Genomic DNA, 22,497 nt, shown 5'->3' with positions numbered 1-22,497 from the left:
CTCTCCCTCTTTGGTTACCTTAGTCTGGAAGCAGAAGATGGTGACCCCAAGACACACCAGGGCGGTGATCCCCAGGCAGAGAAACACAGATTTGGTGCTGTAGTAACTGCGGACAGAGGAATGAAAAGTTACTCACCCACACAGACCCTAAAGACAGAGCTCACATCAGCTCCAAGTACCCGACATCAAAGCCAACAGTACAGCAGGAGGCCTTTTGGCCCATCGTACTTGTGTCAGCTCCTTGAGTGAATTATTAAATTCGACCCTCTCTCCCAATCCTCTTCCTCCATTGTGCTGCAGGTAGCTTCCTCCTCAACTATTTCTCCTATTCCACCTTTTGAAAGTTCCTGGTGAATCTGCTGCCCACACCCTCCCAGATCACAACAACTCACTGCATAGAATAAAAGTTCCATAAAACAAAGAACTTCAAATGCTGGAGATCTGAACCAAAAACAGAAATTGCTGGAGAAACTCAGCAGGTTTGGCATCATCGCAGTTCAGGCAGCATCCAACGAGCAGCGAAATCGACATTTCGGGCAAAAGCCATTCCTCAGGAATAAAGGCAGTGAGCCTGAAGCGTGGAGAGATAAACTAGAGGAGGGTGGGGGTGGGGAGAGAGTAGCATAGAGTCACGACATGGTTGAAGAGCTTCAGAGCAGAGGAAATGACCTGGGAGTTGCAGTGGGAGAGGGACTCCCTGAGATTCTTGTAGAGAGAGGAGGAAAACTTCTTCAAGGCAGGCATCCTTGCAAGAGGATTCGCAGTCGGGTTAAAATCAATGAGGTAAAAACAATGACTGCAGATGCTGGAAAGCAAATACTGGATTAGTGGTGCTGGAAGAGCACAGCAGTTCAGGCAGCATCCCTCCTCAAGCTTATCTCTCCACGCTTCAGGCTCACTGCCTTTATTCCTGATGAAGGGCTTTTGCCCGAAACGTCGATTTCGCTGCTCGTTGGATGCTGCCTGAACTGCTGTGCTCTTCGAGCACCACTAATCCAGTATTTGCTTTCCAGCATCTGCAGTCATTGTTTTTACCAGGTTTGGCAGCATCGATGGGTACAGAAAAGCAGAATTCATGTTTCGTGTCCAGTTCCCTCTTTTCAGAACACTGATGAAATCAGTTCCAATGAAGGGTCACTGGATGTGAAACTGGTTCTCTCTCCACAACTTCTGCTGAGTTTCTCCAGATCTACCCATCTTTCACTTTGACTCTTGCCCCAGTTGCCAGCTCACTGTGTCCATCTACTTCCTGACCATGCTGTTGTGAGAAACTTTCTCCTTGGTGTATTTGTCTGGGAAGATCGTTCCTGATTCTGAACTCCGCGATGAAGTTTTCCTGTCAGCCAGTCTGCTGGAAGGACAAGGATCCCAGCCTCGAGAGACTTTCTCATTTCAATGAGGAGCAGAACGGCCTTGCGAGGTTTCAATCCTCAGTGATATTTGCAGGGAATCAGGCCCCTCCAGAATCAACGAGGAGAAAGTGAGGACTGCAGACGCTGGAGATCAGAGCTGAAAATGTGTTGCTGGAAAAGCGCAGCAGAAACGTCGATTCTCCTGTTCCTTGGATGCTGCCTGACCTGCTGCGCTTTTCCAGCAACACATTTTCAGCCCTCCAGAATCAAGAAACCAGCTGCCAGAACACTGCATTCCTTCCCATCGAATCTTTTCCCTTCCCCAGGTGATGGGAAAACGTTCCAGTGCCCCAATGCCTGTATTGCCCCAGTACCCAATGCCACAGTATCTGTATTACCCAGTACCCAATGCCCCAGTCTCTGTATTGCCTCAGTACCCAACGCCCCCAGTGCCTGTTAATTACCCACAAGCTGTGTCCCTCTGGTTACTCCTGTCATGGATAGCTCGGTCTCAATGCTTGTATTGCCCCTGCTAAACAATACCCCCAGTATCCAATACCCTCAGTATCCAATAGCCCCAGTATCCAATAGCCCCAGTATCCAATAGCCCCAGTATCCAATACCCCCAGTACCTGTATTGCCCCAGTAAATAATGCCCCAGTACCTGTATTGCCCCAAGACCCAATGGCCCCAGTGCCTAGATTGCCCCAGTACCCAACCACCCCAGTGCCTGTATTACCCAAGTACCCAATGCCCCAGTGTCGGTATTGCCCCAGTACCCAATGCCCCAGTGCCTGTATTGCCCCAGTACCCAATGTCCCCAGTGCCTGTATTGCCCCAGGACCCAATGCCCCAGTGCCTGTATTGCCCCAATACCCAATGCCCCAGTATCTGTATTACCCCAGTACCCAATGCCCCCAGTGCCTGTATTGCCCCAATACCCAATGCCCCAGTATCTGTATTACCCCAGTACCTAATGTCCCAGTACCTATTGCCCCAGTACCCAATGCATCAGTGACTGTACTGCCCCAGTACCCAACGCCCCAGTACCCAATGCTGCAGTATTGTATTGCCCCAGTACCCAATGCCCCAGTATCTGTATTACCCCAGTACCCAATGCCCACAGTGCCTGTATTGCGCCAGTACCCAATGCCCCCAGTGCCTTTATTGCCCCAGTACCCAACACCCCCAGTGCCTGTATTGCCCCAGTACCCAATGCCCCAGAACCCATATTACCCCAGTACCCAATGCCTTAGTGCCTGTATTTCCCCAGTACCAAATGCCCCAGTGACTGTATTGCCCCAGTACCCAAATCCCCAGTACCCAATGCCCCAGTGCCTGTATTGCCCCAGGTCCCAATGCCACAGTATCTGTATTGCCCCAATAACCAATACCCCCAGTGCCTGTATTGCCCCAGGTCCCAATGCCCTAGTATCTGTATTGGCCCAGTACCCAATGCCCCCAGTGCCTGTATTGCCCAAGTACCCAATGCCCCCAGTGCCTGTATTGCCCAAGTAGCCAATGCCCCCAGTGCCTGTATTGCCCCAGTATCTGTATTGCCACAGTACCAATGCGCCCAGTGCCTGTATTGGCCAGTACCCAAAACCCCAGTGCCTGTATTGCCCAAGTACCCAATGCCCCCCGGGGCTGTATTACCCCAGTACACAATGCCACAGTATCTGCATTGCCCTAGCACCCAATGCCCCTGTATTTGTATTGCCCCAGTACCCAATACCCCGTGCCTGTATTGCCCCAGTACCCAATGCCCCCAGTGCCTGTATTGCCCCAGTACCCAATGCCCCCAGTGCCTGTATTACACCAGTACCCAATGCCCCAGTGGCTGTATTAACCCAGTACCCAATGCCCCCAATGCTTGTATTGCCCCAGTACCAAATGCCCCAGTGCCTGTATTGCCCAGTTCCCAATGCCCTCAGGACCTGTATTACCCCAGTACCCAATGCCCCAGTGGCTGTATTACCCCAGCACCCAATGCCTCCAGTGCCTGTATTACCCCAGTACCCAATGCCCCAGTGCCTGTATTAACCCAGTACCCAATGCCCCAGTGCCTGTATTACCCCAGTACCCAATGCCCCCAGTGCCTGTATTGCCCCCGTACCCAATGCCCCAGTGTCAGTATTGCCCCAGTACCCAATGCCCCCAGTGCCTGTATTGCCCCCATACCCAATGCCCTAGTGTCTGTATTGCCCCAGTACCCAATGCTCCCAGTGCCTGTATTACCCCCATACCCAATGCCCCAGTGCCTGTATTGCCCCAGAACCCAATGCCCCCACTGCCTATATTGCCCCAATACCCAATGCCCCAGTACCTGTATTGCCCCAGGACCCAATGCCCCCACTGCCTGTATTACCCCCATACCCAATGCCCCCACTGCCTGTATTACCCCCATACCCAATGCCCCAGTGCCTGTATTGCCCCAGAACCCAATGCCCCCACTGCCTATATTGCCCCAATACCCAATGCCCCAGTACCTGTATTACCCCAGTACCCAATGCCCCCAGTGCCTGTATTGCCCCCGTACCCAATGCCCCAGTGTCTGTATTGCCCCAGTACCCAATGCCCCCAGTGCCTGTATTGCCCCCATACCCAATGCCCTAGTGTCTGTATTGCCCCAGTACCCAATGCTCCCAGTGCCTGTATTACCCCCATACCCAATGCCCCAGTGCCTGTATTGCCCCAGAACCCAATGCCCCCACTGCCTATATTGCCCCAATACCCAATGCCCCAGTACCTGTATTACCCCAGTACCCAATGCCCCCAGTGCCTGTATTGCCCCAGGACCCAATGCCTCCAGTGTCTGTATTGCCCCAGTACCCAATGCCTCCAGTGTCTGTATTGCCCCAGGACCCAATGCCCCAGTGCCTGTATTGCCCCAGTACCCAATGCCCCCAGTGCCTGTATTGCCCCAGTACCCAATGCCTCCAGTGTCTGTATTGCCCCAGGACCCAATGCCCCAGTGCCTGTATTGCCCCAATACCCAATGCCCCAGTACCTGTATTGCCCCAATACCCAATGCCCCAGTACCTGTATTGCCCCAGGACCCAATGCCTCCAGTGTCTGTATTGCCCCAGGACCCAATGCCCCAGTGCCTGTATTGCCCCAATACCCAATTCCCCCAGGCCTTTGGTTTCTCATGCCCCTCTCCCATTGCCTCTATTCCGGTAAGATTGAAATGTGAGACAACGGTGTTCGGTGGGAATCACTGACAATGAGCATCACAGAATCAGGCCACAGCTCTGCACTGAGGCTTTCACACGTGTGGAACTTGTTCAATTACACATTTACATGAGCCTCTGTAGGATATTCACTTGTGGAAGGCATCGCATATACACACACCAACACATTTACACACAATCGAGCACACTCCCTCACTGTCGTACATACCCACACACACTTGCAAACTCTCTCTCTCTCAGTCAGATGCCCTCACATAGACACATACACATTCACATTCATACACACTGTCGTATACTCAGCAAAACTGTACGTACCTTGCAATTGTTCCAGTCAAATATGACATAGCCAAGGTCTGGGTGGAGAAACAAGGGGAGAGGGTGTCAGTAAGTCTGAGATGACAGGCACCAGCACAGGGAAGGGGACAGAAAGGTAATGTTACTGCACTCATACTCCAGACAACACCAAAATAATGGCCCAAGGTGGTGGTGTCAGAAAGTGCATCCATATCAATGATTCTGGGAATGAAAGCCTGGATCAGTGACAGTGCACGTGCTGTTGGCCTGTTGTTAAAAGCCCATCAGGTTCACGAGTATAATCGACAAGGTCATCCACCCTGAGGGAGGCAGTTCCGATTCTATGTGCTCAGGTATCCAGAGTGGGGACTTGAACTAACAACCTTCCCACTCTGGGCTGACAGTGCTGCCTTCGACTAGAACCGGCATAGACACAAAGGGACAGACAGGCTGGATGCAGTGAAGGTCCGGGAAGTCTAGAACCTTTTAAAAGGTAAGTGGGGGGAGGTGTTCCACCGAGTTAGAAATGTGATTTTATTTTCTCGGAGGGTGGAGAATCTTTGGATGCAAACTCAGTCACTAGGGTCACTAGGTAGATTTAAAATAGAGATGTATTTCTGATTATTAACGGGGTAAATGGTTCTCGGGATTGTACTGGTAGACACCATGGAAGTGCTGAATCAGTCAGGATTGTGTTAAATGAGAGAGCAGGGTCTAAGGGCTGAATGGCCTGCTCCTTTGTATGTGAACTAATAAAACAGCATAATACCCTTCACAAGCGCACATTGAAACCATCCTGACTTGGAAATATATCGCCGCCCCTTCAGTGTCACTGGGTCAAGATCCTGGAACTCCCTCCCTAAGGGCATTGTGGGTCTGTCTACAGCACATGGACTGCAGTGGGTCAAGAAGGTAGCTCACCCCCACCTTCTCAAGGGGCAACTAGGGACGGGCAATAAATGCTGGGTGCCACCCACATCCCGTGAATGGGAACATAAAAAAAACTGACACCAAGCAGAAGTAGGTGATGTTAGGAATGGTGTGAGAGAGAGAGAGAGAGAGACAGAGAGAGAGACAGAGACAGAGAGAAGGGAGGGAGAACAGGCTTAGGGAATGTGTAGTAGACCTCAGGGCCAAGGGAGCTATGGGCACAGCGTCAATGTTGGAGTGATTAAAATTGGAGAAATGCAGGAGGCCAGCAATTACAGGAGTATAGAAATCTCAGAGGGTTGTGGAACTGGAGATGATTACAGAGATAACAGATGAAAAACAGATGTGCAGGCTCGAAGGGCAGAAGGGCCTACTCCTGCACCTATTGTCTATAAAAACAGGTGTCACTTGATTCGGAGTCAGTGAAAGTCAGGCAGCACAGGGCAGATGGGAGAACGGGACTTGGTGTATGTTCCAATACGAGTAGCAAGGTTAACCGGATCACCTCAGATTTAGTGGGATGATGCCTGGATCAGAGTGTATTCACTATAAGGAGAGGTTGGAAAAACCTGGATTGTTTTCACTAGAGCGTCAGAGACTGGGGACAATCTGATAGAAGCATATGTGATGATGAGAGGTATGGAGATGGGGGTTAGGTGGGGTCTTTATTCCAGGGTGAAAATGTCAAATGTTAAGGGACATAGGTTTAAGAGAAGAGAGGGAAAATTTAAAAGAGATGTGCGAGGCAAGGTTTTTGTTTTACACAGAGGGTAGTAAGTACTGGAATGTGCTGCCAGCGGAGATGAAAGCAGTGTTTAAGAGGCATTTAGACAGTCACTTGAACAGGCAGGGAATAGAGAGAGGCAAGAAGATGGGATTAATTTAGAATAGCATCATGGTTGGTGTCGTCATGGTAGGCCGAAGGGCCTGTTCCTGGGCTGTACTGTTCTATGTTTACGGAGGCTGGAATGTGGATGGTCAGTTGGGGAGTCTCAGCAACTTAAAAACAAAGTCTTCCAACGGGACATGGGCATTGCTGCCTGGGCCAACATTTCCTACCCAAACCCAGCTAGCCCTCACTAGCTTCTTAGTGTACTGACAGACACAATGCTGTTCGGGAGGGAGCTGGAGGAACACTGGGCCAATGGCGAGCTGAGACAGACGTGACATTGGGAAATGTCACAAAGGTGGAAAATGGAAGCCAATGAATTAAACCATAAGGCCATGATGCAGGATCAGGATGATGAAAGACAAACTGAGAGCAAATATCAAGAAAAAGGAAGCAGATGTCAGATGCACACAGCAGGACTGACTGAATCCCCAGAAGACTGTAGGTGCAGTACGAGTATACTAAATAGGGAAATCAGGGAGGAGATAGCTTTGGCGGATAGGGTTAGGCAGAATCTAAAGGGGTTCTACAAATACATTAAGGACAAAAGAGTAACTTGAGAGAGAATAGAGCCCCATAAAGATTAGCAAGGCTGCCTATGGGTGGAACCGCAGGAGATGGGGGAGATACAAAGAACAAAGAAAATTTACAGCCCAGGAACAGGCCCTTCGGCCCTCCAAGCCTGAACTAAATTAATATGTTGCGTCAGTATTTACTGTGGAGAAGAGGAAATTAGAGAACTTAGGGAAATAAATAGCAATATCTTGAACAATGTCCGTTCTACATAGGAGGAAGTGCTGGATGTCTTAAAATACATAAAGGTGGATAAATCCCCAGGACCTGATCAGGTGTACCCTAGAACTCTGTGGGAAGCTAGAGAAGTGATTGCTGGGCCTCTTGCTGAGATATTTGTATAATCGATAGTCACAGGTGAGGTGCCGGAAGACTGGAGGTTGGCTAATGTGGTGCCACTGTTTAAGAAGGGCGGTAAGGACAAGTCAGGGAACTATAGACCAGTGAGCCTGACCTCGGTGGTGGGCAAGTTGTTGGAGGGAATCCTGAGGGACAGGATGTACATGTATTTGGAAAGGCAAGGACAGATTAGGGATAGTCAACATGGCTTTGTGCGTGGGAAATCATGTCTCACAAACTTGATTGAGTTTTATTGAAGAAGTGAAGAAGATTGATAAAGACAGAGTGGTGGCCGTGATCTATATGGACTTCAGTAAGGCGTTCGACAAGTTACCTCATGGTAGGCTGATTAACAAGGTTAGATCTCATGAAATACAGGGAGAACTAACCATTTGGATACAGAACTGACTCAATGGTAGAAGACAGAGGGTGGTGGTGGAGGGTTGTTTTTCAGACTGGAGGCCTGTGATGAGTAGAGTACCACAAGGATCGGTACTGAGTGCACACTTTTCATCATGTATAAAAATGATTGGAGTATGAACATAGGAGGTATAATTAGGAAGCTTGTAGATGACACCAAAATTGACAGCAAAGGAGGTTACCTCAGAGTACAATGAGTTTTGATCAGGTGGGCCAATGGGCCGAGGAGTGGCAGATAGAGCTTAATAAATAGAACTTAGATAAATGTGAGGTGCTGCATTTTGGGAAAGCAAATCTTAGCTGGACTTATACACTTAATGGTAAGGTCCGAGGGAGTGTTGCTGAACAAAGAGACCTTGGAGTACAGGTTCATAGCTCCTTGAAAGTGGAGTCACAGGTAGATAGGATAGTGAAGAAGGTGTTTGGTATGCTTTCCTTTATTGGACAAAGCTTTAAGAATAGGAATTGGAAGGTCATGTTGTGGCTGTGCAGGAGGTTGGTTAGGCCACTTTTGGAATACTGTGCAATTCTGGTCTTCCTCCTATTGGAAGGATATTGTGAAACTTGAAAGGGTTCCAAAAATATTTACAACGATGTTGCCAGAGTAGGAGGGTTTGAGCTATAGGGAGAGGCTGAACAGGCTGGGACTGTTATCACTGGAGCATCGGAGGTTGGGGGGGTGACCTTATGGAGGTTTTAAAATCATGAGGGGCATGGATAGGATAAATAGACAAGATCTTTTCCCCAGGGTAGGGGAATCCAGAACAAGAGGGCATTGGTTTAAGGCGAGAGGGGAAAATTTAAAAGGGACCTAAGGGGTAATGCGTTCATACAGAGGGTGGTGTACGTAGTGAATGAGCTGTCAAAGGAACTGGTGGTTGCTGATATAATTACAACATTTAATAGGCATCTGGATGGGTGTATGAATAGGAAGGATTTAGTGGGATATGGGTCAAATGCTGGCAAATGGGACTAGATTATTGTGGTCGGCATGGACGGGTTGGACCGAAGAGTCTGTTTCCATGCTGTACATCTCTATGACTCTATAAATATCTAGATAGATGATCACTGTGAAGTATTGTCCAGATCGGGTCAGGATTATGTCTGAATGAACAGGATCCTGGAATGGGGAAATGGGGAAGGGGGTAGTTAATTTAAAAGATAAATTATTAAGGAATTTTGAAGATACTTACAAAAATAGCCAAGAGGATCATATTCCATGGAAATTTCCTCCTGAAAAATATAGACATATGATTAAACAAACATTTGTACAATTTGACGACAAAGGCGGCATGGTGGCTAGCCTCACAGCACTAGGGATCTGGGTTCGATTCTAGCCTCGGGCTCCTCGTGTCTGCGCGAGTTTCCTCCAGGTGCTCCAATTTCCATCCATAATCCTAAAATGTACAGGTCAGGTAAATTGGCCGCACTAAATTGCCCATAGTGTTCAGGGATGTGTAGGTTAGGTGCATTAGTCTGGGGTAAATGTAGAGTAATAGGGTAGAGGAATGGGTCTGGGTGGGTTGCTCTTTGGAGGGTGTGTGTGGGCTTGTTGGGTCAAAGGGCCTGTTTCCACACTGTAGAGATTCTATGATCATTCTGCGATAACTTGGCACCAGGTCAGATCTCGCTGGGAAATCTTATTGATATTTAAGAATTACCTAAGGTAGTTGGAAGAGATGGAATCATTTGGACATTTTCTACATTAAATAGGCTCATGGGATTTCCCGGAATTGTGTTCAGCAGAATGTGGTTTGTGATTCCCCTATGGGCCGCTGAAGTCAAAGTGTAATGTGTGCTGTCAGCTGCCTTTCAAACAGAACAGAAATGGGCTTTAACGGCTGCAATGGGCAGAGTGGGGACGAAAGGGGAATGGTGCTGCATGGACACACACTGGGTGGTTCGCTCTTACACACAGGACAGACAGCATCAGGAGAACCATGGGAAACCCAGATCCTCGGTCACGACTCAGAGACCTCTGGGTGGTAGGACGTGGAGCCGGTGGGAGGAAGGGAGCTTAATGGGGAACAGGCCCACCCTCACCGCACCCCCACCACCCACTATTCCCTCACCCACATACCCCCTCCCCTCCACCCTCACCCCAACCCACCCCTCATCCATACCCCCCTCCACCCTCACCCCCAACCCATCCCTCATCCACACACCCCTGCACCCTCACCCACAACCCACCCCTCACCCACACTCCTGCTCCACCACTCCCACCCCTCACCCACACCCCGCTCCCCACCCTCACCCCCAACACATACCCCGCTCCCCACCCTCACCCCCAACCCATACTCCGCTCCCCCACCAGCCCCTCATTCCGACCCCCTAACTACAGGACTCTCACCCCTGATGCCCACCTTCATCCAGACCCCTCCCCACTTCACACCGCTCCCACCAGTGTGGGAGAAAGAGGCCGGTGATAACAGGGGAACCTACCTGGGTCCTTCACAACAGATCAGGACAAAATATATCACGATGAACACTCCACTGGGGAAGGAAATCAGAAATCAGTCAGTCAGTGTTACAAAACAGTGAGGAGAGGGCAACAATCAGAACAACAATTTGTATTTCAATAGCGCCATTAACACGATCACGTCCACAACGCCACTACCCAGGAGTTTCACAAGTCAGAAAGTTTGATGGTGAACCACCTCAGAACAGATGGTCAAATGGCCTTGGTTTAAAGAAGAGGGGGACAGGGGGAAGAGGAAAAGGGAGAGAAGGAACTCCAGAACTTGAGCACGGGGCCCAACAGCAGAGCGATTAAAATGGGGAACAGACCCATCAAAATGACACCGAGCTCCTGGGAAACTGAGGGGTGACAGCAGATTACAGAGATAGGGTGACCTGGGGCCTGGAGGGATTTGAGTCAAAAAGTGTGGTGCTGGAAAAGCACAGCCGGTCAGGCAGCATCCGAGGAGCAGGAGAGTCAATGTTTCAGGCATAAGCTCTTCATCGGGAATTGCTAATGAAGGGCTTTCGCTCGAAACATTGATTCTCCTGCTCCTCGGACGCTGCCTGACTGGCTGTGCTTTTCCAGTGCCACACTTTTTGACTCTGATCCCCAGCATCTGCAATCCCCACTTTCTCCTTCCTGGAGGGATTTGAAAACAAGATGATAATATTTAAATCAAGGGGCTGTGTGACTAGGAGCCAGCACAGGTCGGTGAGCACACGCTGGAGAACAGCAGGGGGGACTCGCTATATGGTCAGGCATGGGCAGCAGAGATTTGAATGATCCCAAGTTTATGGACAGGAGGATGTGAGGGCAGCCAGGCGTACGTGGCACGATGGCACAGTGGTTAGCACTGCTGCCTCACAGCGCCAGAGACCCGGGTTCAATTCCCGCCTCAGGCAACTGTCTGTGTGGAGTTTACACATTCTCCCCGTGTCTGCGTGGGTTTCCTCCCACAGTCCAAAGATGTGCAGGTTAGGTGAATTGCCCGTAATGTTAGGTGAAGGGGTAAATGTAGGGGAATGGGTCTGGGTGGGTTGACCTTCGGAGGGTCGGTGTGGACTTGTTGGGCCGAAGGGCCTGTTTCCACACTGTAAGTAATCTAATCTGATCTATGCTGGGATAGTCAGAGTGTGGAGGGTGACTATGGGGGTGAATGAAGGTTTCAGCAACTGAACAGCCCAGGTAGGGATCAAAGTCAGGTGATGTGACAATGTAGAGACAACTGGTCTTAGCGACGATGCGGTGGCGATAGCTGAGCCCAAGGCTGTGAACTGACTGGTTTAAGATTGGCCGGTTTGTGTCGACCACGGCCCCCTGAGATTTTCCTCAATCTGAAACCACACTGTCCCCTCAGCTCAAGACTGGGTACCAATTCCAGATCCTCACACCCTCAGGAAACCCAAATTGTGATTATTTTGTTTCAATATCAAGCAACAACAATTTGCATTTACACCAGAAACAGGACCAAGAGGAGGCCAATTACTCCCACAAGCCTGTCCTGCTGTTCAATGATATCATCGAATTCAACACCATAGAACATAGAACACAGAAAAGTACAGCACAGAACAGGCCCTTCGGCCCATGATGTTGTACTGAGGATTATTCCTAATCTAAAATAAAATAGCTGAAAATGTATTGCTAGTAAAGCGCAGGTCAGGCAGCAGCCAAGGAGCAGGAGAATTGACGTTTCGGGCATGAGCCCTTCTTAAGGGCTCATGCCCGAAACGTCGATTCTCCTGCTCCTTGGATGCTGCCTGACCTGCTGTGCTTTTCCAGCAACACATTTTCAGCTCTGATCTCCAGCATCTGCAGTCCTCACTTTCTCCTAAAATAAAATAACCTAACCTATGCCCCCCTCAATTCACTGCTGTCCATGTGCACATCCAGCAGTCGCTTAAATGTCCCTCATGACTCTGCTTCCAACACCACCACTGACAACGCATCCCATGCATTCACATCTCTTCCAGAACTTTTTAAAATTCATTTGTGGGATATAGGGGTCACTGGCTGGGCCGTGCATTTATTGCCCCATCCCTAGTTGTCCCTTGAGAAGGTGGGGGTGAGCTGCCTTCTTGAACCGCTGCAGTCCATGTGCTGTAGGTTGACCCACAATGTCCTTAAGGAGGGAATTCCCAGATTTTGACCCAGCGACACTAAAGGAACAGAGATATATTTCCAAGTCAGGATGGTGAGGGCCTTGGAGGGGAACTTGCAGGGGGTGGTGTTCCCATGTATCTGCTGCCCTTGTCCTTCTAGATGGAAGTGTTTGTGGGTTTGGAAGGTGCTATCTGAGGATGTTTGGTGAGTTTCTGCAGTACATCTTGTAGATGGTACACACTGCTGCTACTCAGCATCGGTGTGGAGGGAATGGATGTTGTGGATGTCCTCTGAAGGTTTTGGGGGAACTATACCCATGTCCCTTCATGTTTGTAATATGTAAAAATCTACAGACTTGAACCTTCTGAAAGACTGAGCTTCTACAACTCCAAACATTCCAAATGTTCACCCCCACTGACACCCCCTACGAGTGAGGAGGAGAACAAGGTAAAATTTCACACCTTAAACAGATTACACATCACAGGTCAGTTCACCGAGACAGTTAACAATATCAGGCAGAGACTGTGAGGAGACACTCAGATAGGTCACCCAATGACATGGTGAATGGGGTTTTTAAAGGAGCAGCTCAGAGGAGGTGGGAGTTGGGTTTTGGGGAGGGGTTTAGGAAGGGTCCAAGAGTAACCATGAGCAAAATTCCACTTGTGAGCGGTGCCAGAACTTTGGAGCAGAAAGAAACAGTACTCACCAACAAATCCAATTGGACATTCAGGAGAAATGTCATTTCACACCATCCCAAGAGATTTGGGAAAATGGGGGACTCATCCCACACGGAGTGGGGGAGAACGGGGGACTCGCTCCCACAGGGAGTGGGGGAGAACGGGGGACTCGCTCCCACAGGGAGTGGGGAAAAATGGGAACCTGCTCCAACATGGATTGGGAGAGAATGGGGGACTTGCTCCCACAGGGAGTGGGAGAGAATGGGGGACTCGCTCCCACAGGGAGTGGGGGACTTGCTCCCACGCGGAGTGGGTGACAATGGGGGGCTCACTCCCAAAAGGATTGGGGGAGAATGGGAGCCTCACGCTGATGGGGAGAGGAGAGAGAATGAGAAACTCACTCCCACAGAGTGAGGGGACTCACGTACCCTGATTCCCAATGCCCCCAACAACCCACCTCCACAACCCCTCCCTCCCACTCCCACACCCAACCTCCATCTCCAAGGAGGTCGAAATGAAGGATCAACACTGAGTGAATGGACCGAATGGTCTCTGGTTTGATGAAGCTGACGTGGAATTATTACTTACTAAGCCGCCCAGTAAACTGCGGAGTTCGTGCGTACAAAATGCTGCACTGGAGCACTGCAAAGGATGAAAGAACTGTTACCTTCTCCACAACAAAACCCAAAACAAAAAGATTCATTAAAAATAATATTTAAAGCAGAAAACCCATTTTCCCTTCCTGACGTGTACAGTCCCTGACATGCAGCAAGACAGGCTGTTAGACAAACACCACTCTCTCGCTGTCTGACAGTGAGGATGGTGAATACTCAGGCTATTTGACTCAGCAGGGCATCACAGTCGAGTTTGAATATTCCAGCAGCAGGGGTAACTGTGTCACTGGCTGCTAACAGTTTTATCAAACGAAAACTGAAACTGAAAGCCAGAACTCTGCAGTCAGTTAGACATAAGAGCAACAAGACAGAGGGAGAAAAAGGGAGGCTTCACAACACAGATGTCGGGGGAGGGAGTGCACACATACACACACACACACACACGTCAACTTCATTCAGACAGTGCAGCACTCCCTCAGCACTGACCCTCCCACAGTGTGGCGCTCCCTCAGTACTGACCCGACGACAGTGCCAGCACTGAGAGAGGTTTGTGTGTGAGTCCCCGTTCCACTCACCCACCCCGACGTGTAGCAGGTAACCCTTGCACAATTCCAGAGATACCTAGCTCCTGGCTTCAGCGCAGGCAGAAACAGAAACCGATCTGAAATTCCTGGGATACACCCGCTCCAGTCTAACTCACCTGAATGTGAAGATGGCGACAATCCCAAAGGTGACCAACAACTGAGCCGTAAGGATCATGTAAACCTATGGGATAGAGATTGATGTGGGGAGGGAGAGGGGAAGAAGGTTAGGGAAAGGAAGGAAGAGATTGAGGGTCGGGGAGGAGAGAAAGTGTGAGATGGGGTGGGGGGATGGTGGGAAGAGATAGAGAGAGAGAGAGAGAGAGAGAGATAGATAGAGAGAGAGAGAGAGAGAAAGAGATGCAAGGCCACAAAAGAATGGTGAAGGAAAGATAGGGATGGGAGAGAGAGAGAGAGAGATGGAGGGATAGGGAGAGCCAGGCGGTGTAGGGAGAGAGAGGGAGGGAAGAAGAATGGAAAGGACAAAAAGGATGCAAGAGACGGGGAGAGGGGACAAGGAGAGAGAGGGAATGTGGGAGAGAAATGTGAACATTAATGGAAATAAACAGGAGATTCCAAGCCAGTCCACTTCAATCCTCCCTTGCCTGGGGTCATTGAGCATAGAACTGACCCTTCCTGGCCGTGCTGACCTACTGACACTAGTCCCACTTTCCCGCTCTAGGCCCATAGCCTTGCATGTTCCGAAATTGTCAAGTGTTCATCCAAGTGCTTTTTAAAGGTTGTGGGGTTTGGTATCCCCCAAGGCAGTGCATTCCTGGCTCCCTCCTTCCTCTTGGGGAAAATCTTTGTTCAACTCTGTTCCAAATCTCCCACCTTTCACTTTAAAATGATGCCCCCTTGTTCTTGCCCCTTCAACAGCTGTTTCCTATTCCCCTTCCAGTCCATGCCCCTCATAATCATACACACCTCTACCAGATTAGACTCCCTACAGTGTGGAAACAGGCCCTTCGGCCCAACCAGTCCACACCGACTTTCTGAACGGTAACCCACCCAGACCCATTTCCCTCTGACAAATGCACCGAACACTATAGGGAATTTAGCCTGGCCAATTCACCGAACCTGCGCATCTTTGGATGGTGGGAGGAAGCCAGAGCACTGGGGGGGAAACCCACGCAGACATGGGGAGAATGTGCAAACTTCACACAGATAGTTGCCCGAGGCTAGAATCGAACCCGGGTTCCTGGTGCTGTGAGAGAGCAGTGCTAACCACTGAGCCACCGTGCCACCCCAGGTCACACCCTCCATTCCCAGCTTTCTCTGCTCTCAGGAAAACACTCCAAGCTTCTCCAGCCCCTCTTCATCGCTGAAATGCTCCATCCCAGGCACCTTCCTGGTGAATCTCCCTCTACCCCACCTCCAGTACAATCACATCCTTTCTATAGTGTGGGGACCAGCTGTGGCCTAACCAAAATCCTGTCCATCTCCAACATCACCTCCCTGCTCCTTATAGTCTATGCCTTCATTGAAAAAGGCAAGCATCTCATAATGCCACCTTACCCATCCTATTACCCTGCCCTGCTACCTTCAGGAATCCCTGGACAAGCTCCCCAAAATCCCTCTGAGCATCCTCGTGTCCTGCCATCCATTGAGTACTCCTTCGTCTTGTTCCTTCTTCCAAAGTGCACCCCGTCACATTTATCAGGGTTCAATTCTATCTGATACTGACCTGGCCCTCTGACCAATCTGTTTACACCCTCCTGTAACCTCACAGCTTCCTCCTCAGTCAATCTTTGTGCCATCCAGACTTCCTTATAACCAACACCCTTCTGCTACCACACACCACCGTTCTCATCTACATCACTTCTGATTATCACTAACTACAACGCGAGAGCCATCCCTGATCCCTGTGGTAGACACTACATACTGAGGCCTCCTCCACCACCCTCTGTCGCCTGTCACTAATGTCAATTTTGGATCCAACTTGCCATGTTGCCCAAGAACCCAAGAATTATTAGCTTCTGTATCGGTTTCCCATGAGAAACCTTGTTAAAGGCCTCACTGAAATTCATATCAACTACATTAGCTGCACTAAATTTATGCAAACACTTGGTCACCTCCTCAAAATATTCTGGATTAGTGGTGCTGGAAGAGCACAGCAGTTCAGGTAGCATCCAAGGAGCTTCGAAATTGACGTTTCGGGCAAAAGCCCTTCATCAGGAATAAAGGCAGTGAGCCTGAAGCGTGGAGAGATAAGCTAGAGGAGGGTGGGGGTGGGGAGAAAGTAGTATAGAGTAGAATGGGTGAGTGGGGGAGGGGATGAAGGTGATAGGTCAGGGAGGAGAGGGTGGAGTGGATAGGTGGAAAAGGAGATAGGCAGGTAGGACAAGTCTGGACAAGTCCTGGGGACAGTGCTGAGCTGGAAGTTTAGAACTAGGATGAGGCGTTCTTCCTCCAGGCGTCTGGTGGTGAGGGAGCGGCGGTGAAGGAGGCCCAGGGCCTCCATGTCCTCGGCAGAGTGGGAGGGGGAGTTGAAATGTTGGGCCACAGGGCGGTGTGGTTGATTGGTGCGGGTGTCCCGGAGATGTTCCCTAAAGCGCTCTGCTAGGAGGCGCCCAGTCTCCCCAATGTAGAGGGGACCGCATCAGGAGCAACGGATACAATAAATGATATTAGTGGATGTGCAGGTAAAACGTTGATGGATGTGGAAGGCTCCTTTAGGGCCTTGGATAGAGGTGAGGGAGGAGGTGTGGGCACAGGTTTTACAGTTCCTGCGGTGGCAGGGAAAAGTGCTAGGATGGGAGGGTGGGTTGTAGGGGGGCGCGGACCTGACCAGCTAGTCACGGAGGGAACGGTCTTTGCGGAAGGCGGAAAGGGGTGGGGAGGGAAATATATTCCTAGTGGTGGGGTCTGTTTGGAGGTAGCGGAAATGTCGGTGGATGATTTGGTTTATGCGAAGGGGCGTTCGGTCCTTGATACGTTTGGAGGGGTGGGGTCTGAGGGCAGAGGTGCAGGATGTAGACGAGATGCATTGGAGGGCATCTTTAACCACGTGAGAGGGGAAATTACGGTCTCTAAAGAAAGAGGCCATCTGGTGTGTTCTGTGGTGGAACTGGTCCTCCTGGGAGCAGATCCGGCGGAGGCGGAGGAATTGGGAATACGGGATGGCATTTTTGCAAGAGGTAGGGTGGGAAGAGGCGTAATCCAGGTAGCTGTGGGAGTCGGTGGGTTTCAACCGTAACAAGGAACACCAGATGGCCTCCTTCTTTAGAGACCGCAATTTCCCTTCCCACGTGGTTAAAGATGCCCTCCAATGCATCTTGTCCACATCACGCACCTCTGCCCTCAGACCCCACCCCTCCAACCGTAACAAGGACAGAACGCCCCTGGTGCTCACCTTCCACCCTACCAACCTTCGCATAAACCAAATCATCCGCCGACATTTCCGCCACTTCCAAAAAGACCCCACCACCAGGGATATATTTCCCTCCCCACCCCTTTCCGCCTTCCGCAAAGACCGTTCCCTCCGTGACTACCTGGTCAGGTCCACACCCCCCTACGACCCACCCTCCCATTCTGGCACTTTCCCCTGCCACCGCAGGAACTGTAAAACCTGTGCCCACACCTCCTCCCTCACCTCTATCCAAGGCCCTAAAGGAGCCTTCCACATCCATCAAAGTTTCACCTGCACATCTACCAATATCATTTATTGTATCCGTTGCTCCCGATGTGGTCTCCTCTACATTGGGGAGACTGGGCGCCTCCTAGCAGAGCGCTTTAGGGAACATCTCCGGGACACCCGCACCAATCAACCAAACCGCCCCGTGGCCCAACATTTCAACTCCCCCTCCCACTCTGCCGAGGACATGGAGGTCCTGGGCCTCCTTCACCGCCGCTCCCTCACCACCAGACGCCTGGAGGAAGAATGCCTCATCTTCCGCCTCGGAACACTTCAACCCCAGGCATCAACGTGGACTTCAACAGCTTCCTCATTTCTCCTTCCCCCATCTCATCCTAGTTTCAAACTTCCAGCTCAGTAACTGTCTCCTTGACTTGTCCGACCTGCCTATCTTCTTTTCCACCTATCCACTCCACCCTCTCCTCCTTGACCTATCACCTTCATCTCCTCCCCCACTCAACCATTGTACTCTATGCTACTCTCTCCCCACCCCCACCCTCCTCTAGCTTATCTCTCCATGCTTCAGGCTCACTGCCTTTATTCCTGATGAAGGGTTTTTGCCCGAAACATCGATTTCGCTGCTCGCTGGATGCTGCCTGAACTGCTGTGCTCTTCTAGCACCACTAATCCAAAAAATGTCAGTGTCTAGTCGGTCATCATTAATGGAGATGGAGAGGTCCAGGAAGGGGAGGGAGGTGTCAGAGATGGTCCAGATAAACGTAAGGTCAGGGTGGAATGTGTTGGTGAAGTTGATGAATTGCTCAACCTCCTCACGGGAGCACGTGGTGGCGCCAATGCAGTCATCAATGTAGCGGAGGAAGAGGTGGGGAGTGGTGCCGGTGTAATTCCGGAAGATCAACTGCTTCACGTAGCCAACAAAGAGACAGGCATAGCTGGGGCCCATATGTGTGCCCATGGCTACCCCTTTGGTCTGGAGCAAGTGGGAGGATTCAACGGAGAAATTGTTAAGGGTGAGGACCAGTTCGGCCAAACGAATGAGTGTCAGTGGAAGGGTACTGTTGGGGACGTCTGGAGAGGAAAACACGGAGGGCTTGGAGGCCCTGGTCATGGCGGATGGAGGTGTAGAGGGAGTGGATATCCATGGTGAAGATGAGGCATTGGGAGCCAAGGAAACGGAAGTCTTGGAGGAGGTGGAGGGTGTGGGTGGTGTCTCGAACGTATGTGGGGAGTTCCTGGACTAGGGGGGATTGGACAGTGTCGAGGTAGATAGAGATGAGTTCAGTGGGGCAGGAGCATGCTGAGACAATGGGTCGGCCAGGGTGGTCAGGCTTGTGGATCTTGGGAAGGAGGTAGAACCGGGCAGTGCGGGGTTCCCGGACTATGAGGTTGGAAGCTGTGGGTGGGAGATCTCCTGAGGTGATGAGGTTCTGTATGGTCTGGGAGATGATGGTTTGGTGATGGGGGGTGGGGTCATGGTCGAGGGGGCAGTAGGAAGAGGTGTCCTCGAGTTGGTGTTTGGCTTCAGCGGTGTAGAGGTCAGTGCGCCAGACTATCACTGTGCCCCCTTTATCCGTTGGCTTGATGGTGAGGTTGGGATTGGAGAAGAGGGATTCGAGGGCTGCATGTTGTGAGAGTGAGAGGTTGGAGTGGGGGAGGGGGGTAGACAGGTTGAGGCGGTTAATGTCCCGGCGGCAGTTGGAAATGAAGAGGTCGAGGGCAGGTAATAGGCCAGCGTGGACCTTCGCCCACCTCCAATACACTGCCCTTCACCCACCTCCAACACACTGCAATCTGAAGCTCCTCAAAATATTCTGTTTTGTTTGGCATGACCTCCCTCCAACAAACCCATATTGTCTATACCTAATTAAATCTTGCTTCTCTACACAGAGATTAATTTTCTCCAGTAGTTCCCTACTACAGAGGTTAGAATCCCTCATCTATAGTTCCCTGGTCTGTCTCTACCACCATTCTTGTCAAATGGAACCACATTCACTGTCCTCCAGTCTCTGGCACCTCCCCTGTGGCCAAAGGTGATTTGATAATTTAGGTCAGGGCCTCTGTAATTTCCTTGCTCATCTCCCAGAGCATCCTGGGATACAATCCATCTGTGCCTGGGGATTTGTCCCCTTTAAAACACGCGAAAACCTCCAATACCTCTTCACTCTCTGTGCGAAACTGCTTGCAAATCTCACAGTCCCTGTCCCCAAACTCTGCCACATTCACCTCTACCCTTTTCCAGAACTGATCGACTTGGGGAATCAGGCGAAGGGTGTGGAGAGGCCTCACTGAACCATACACAGGCGCTGGGGACACTCACAAACAAAACTCATACTCCAGGTGAGAGAACACAGGGGACAGCATGCCAGGAGCAAAACCAGGCAAGCCTAAAAACCTGGTGAAGCTTCCAAACAGGACTACTTGCATTGCCACACAGCAGAAGCATCAAGTGATTGACAGAGCTAAGCGATTCCACAACCAACAGATCAGATCGAAGCTCTGCACTCCTGCCACATCCAGTCGTGAATGGTGGTGGACAATTCACTGGAGGAGGAGGCTCCACAAATCTCCCCATCCTCAATGTTGGAAGAGCCCAGCACATCAGGGCAAACTGTAATGTTGTAGCATTCACAGAGTGTCGAGTGGATGATCCATCTTAGCCTCCTCCAATGGTCCCCAGCATCAGAGCTACCAGTCTTCAGCCAATTTGATTCACTCCACGTGATATCAAGAAATGGCTGGAGGCACTAGATACTGCAAAGGCTACAGGCTCTGACAACATCCTGGCAATAGTAGTGAAGACGTGTGCTCCAGAACTTGCCTCTCCCCTCTCCAAGCTGTTCCAGTCCAGTTACAACACTGGCATCTACCCGACAATGTGCAAAATTGCCCAGGTACGTCCTGTACATAAAAAGCAGGACATATTCAATCCAGCCAATTACCACCCCATCAGTCTACTCTCGATCATCAGTAAAGTGATGGGAAGGTGTCATCAACAGAGCTATCAAGCAGCATCTGCTCAGCAATAACCTGCTCAGTGATGCCCAGTTTGAGTTCCCGCAGGGTCACCCAGCTCCTGACCTCATTACAGCCTTGGGTCAAACATGGACAAAAGAGCTGAATTCCAGAGGGGAGAGGGACAGCCCTTGACATCAAGGCTGCATTCGACTGAGTGTGGCATCAAGAAGTCCTGGCTAAACTGGAATCAATAGGTACCAGAGAAAAATTCTCTGCTAGAGATTTACCAGGATGTTGCCAGGTACAGAAGGTTTGTGTTATAAGGAGAGGCTGGGACCTTTTTTCACTGGAGTGTCGGAGATTGAGAGGAGACCTTATAAAAGTTTATAAAATAATGAACGGTATAGATAAGAGTTAATGGTAGTTGTCTTTTCCAGAGGATAGGGGATTTGAAGGTGAGAGGAGAGAGATTTAAGATCGACATGAGGGGCAAATGTTTACACAGAGAGTGGTTTGTGTGTGGAATGAACTTCCTTACGAAGTGGTGTATGTGACTACAATTACAACGTTTAAAAGACATTTGGATAAGTACATTATTAGGAAAGATTTGGAGGGATATGGGCCAGGAGCAAGCAGGTGAGACTAGTTTAGTTTGGGATTATGTTTGGCACGGACTGGTTGGACCGAAGGGTCTGTTTCCGTGCTGAGACTCTATGGTTAGTGTCATACCTGGCACATTGGAAACTGGTTGTGGTTGTTGGAGGTCAGTCACCTCAGCTCCAGGACACCCCTACAGGGGTTCCTCAGGATAGATATTTTCTAATCAAACACCTCTGTTCAGAGATGTTATTACATATCTCTGCATCAAGTGAAAATTGAACCCAGATCCCTGATCCAGAGCAAGAGACACTACCACTGTACCACAAGAGCACCATAGAATTCCTCAGAATACCTATTTTTCTTGTCAACCTGTTCAGAGATGTTATTACACACCTTCGGAGCAGGTGGGACTTAAATCCAGGCCTCCTGGGCAAGTGGTAGGAACACTACCATTGCGCCAAAGAGGGGCTTGGAGTTCTTCAGGGGAGTGTCCTCGGCCCAACCATCTTCAGCTGCTTCACCAATGACCTTCTCTCCATCATAAGGTCAGAAGTGGGGATGGTCACCGATGATTGTACTGGTCGGCACAATTCTCAACTCCTCAGGTATTGAAGCAGTCCAGGTTCAAATGCAACAAGATCTGGGCAATATCCAGGTTTGAGCTCACAAGCGGCAAGTAACATTCGCACCTGGTGCACCTACCTTTCGGATGAATGTGTGACGAACTTTCCGATCATCCCAGGAATTGGCAGCAAATCCTTGGTTGCCAAGTTCTGGTTCTGGCTCTGAGCTACCATAGGCCCCTGCACAGGCAGAGAATTAACAAATTAATGCAGCTCCACAGAACCCCAGCCATCGTACCCCTAAAGACAGAGAGAGATAGACCCCCTCCTCCTCAGAGAGAGAAGAGAGAGGGAGAG

The 22,497-nt window shown here is 50.3% G+C and overlaps 1 protein-coding gene across 2 annotated transcripts in view; it reads right to left on the bottom strand.

Annotated features, from left to right (window-relative positions):
* The window catches only part of tmbim1a (transmembrane BAX inhibitor motif containing 1a), a 70,343-nt gene that overhangs the window by 5,777 nt on the left and 42,069 nt on the right, over positions 1-22,497 (bottom strand). For both annotated transcript variants that reach the window (XM_072580036.1, XM_072580037.1), the window contains exons 3-9: positions 22,280-22,380; positions 14,544-14,608; positions 13,818-13,871; positions 10,434-10,484; positions 9,185-9,224; positions 4,862-4,899; positions 19-106 (exon numbers count right to left, since the gene is read on the bottom strand). In XM_072580036.1, the coding sequence (XP_072436137.1) occupies positions 19-106; positions 4,862-4,899; positions 9,185-9,224; positions 10,434-10,484; positions 13,818-13,871; positions 14,544-14,608; positions 22,280-22,380 (437 nt within the window). The remainder of the gene's footprint in view (positions 1-18; positions 107-4,861; positions 4,900-9,184; positions 9,225-10,433; positions 10,485-13,817; positions 13,872-14,543; positions 14,609-22,279; positions 22,381-22,497) is intronic.

This window comes from Chiloscyllium punctatum, chromosome 10, assembly GCF_047496795.1.
Source record: "Chiloscyllium punctatum isolate Juve2018m chromosome 10, sChiPun1.3, whole genome shotgun sequence".
NCBI lineage: Eukaryota > Metazoa > Chordata > Chondrichthyes > Orectolobiformes > Hemiscylliidae > Chiloscyllium > Chiloscyllium punctatum.
The sequence above is the reverse complement of the archived record's forward strand: the minus strand, read 5'-3'. Positions and strand labels throughout refer to the sequence as shown.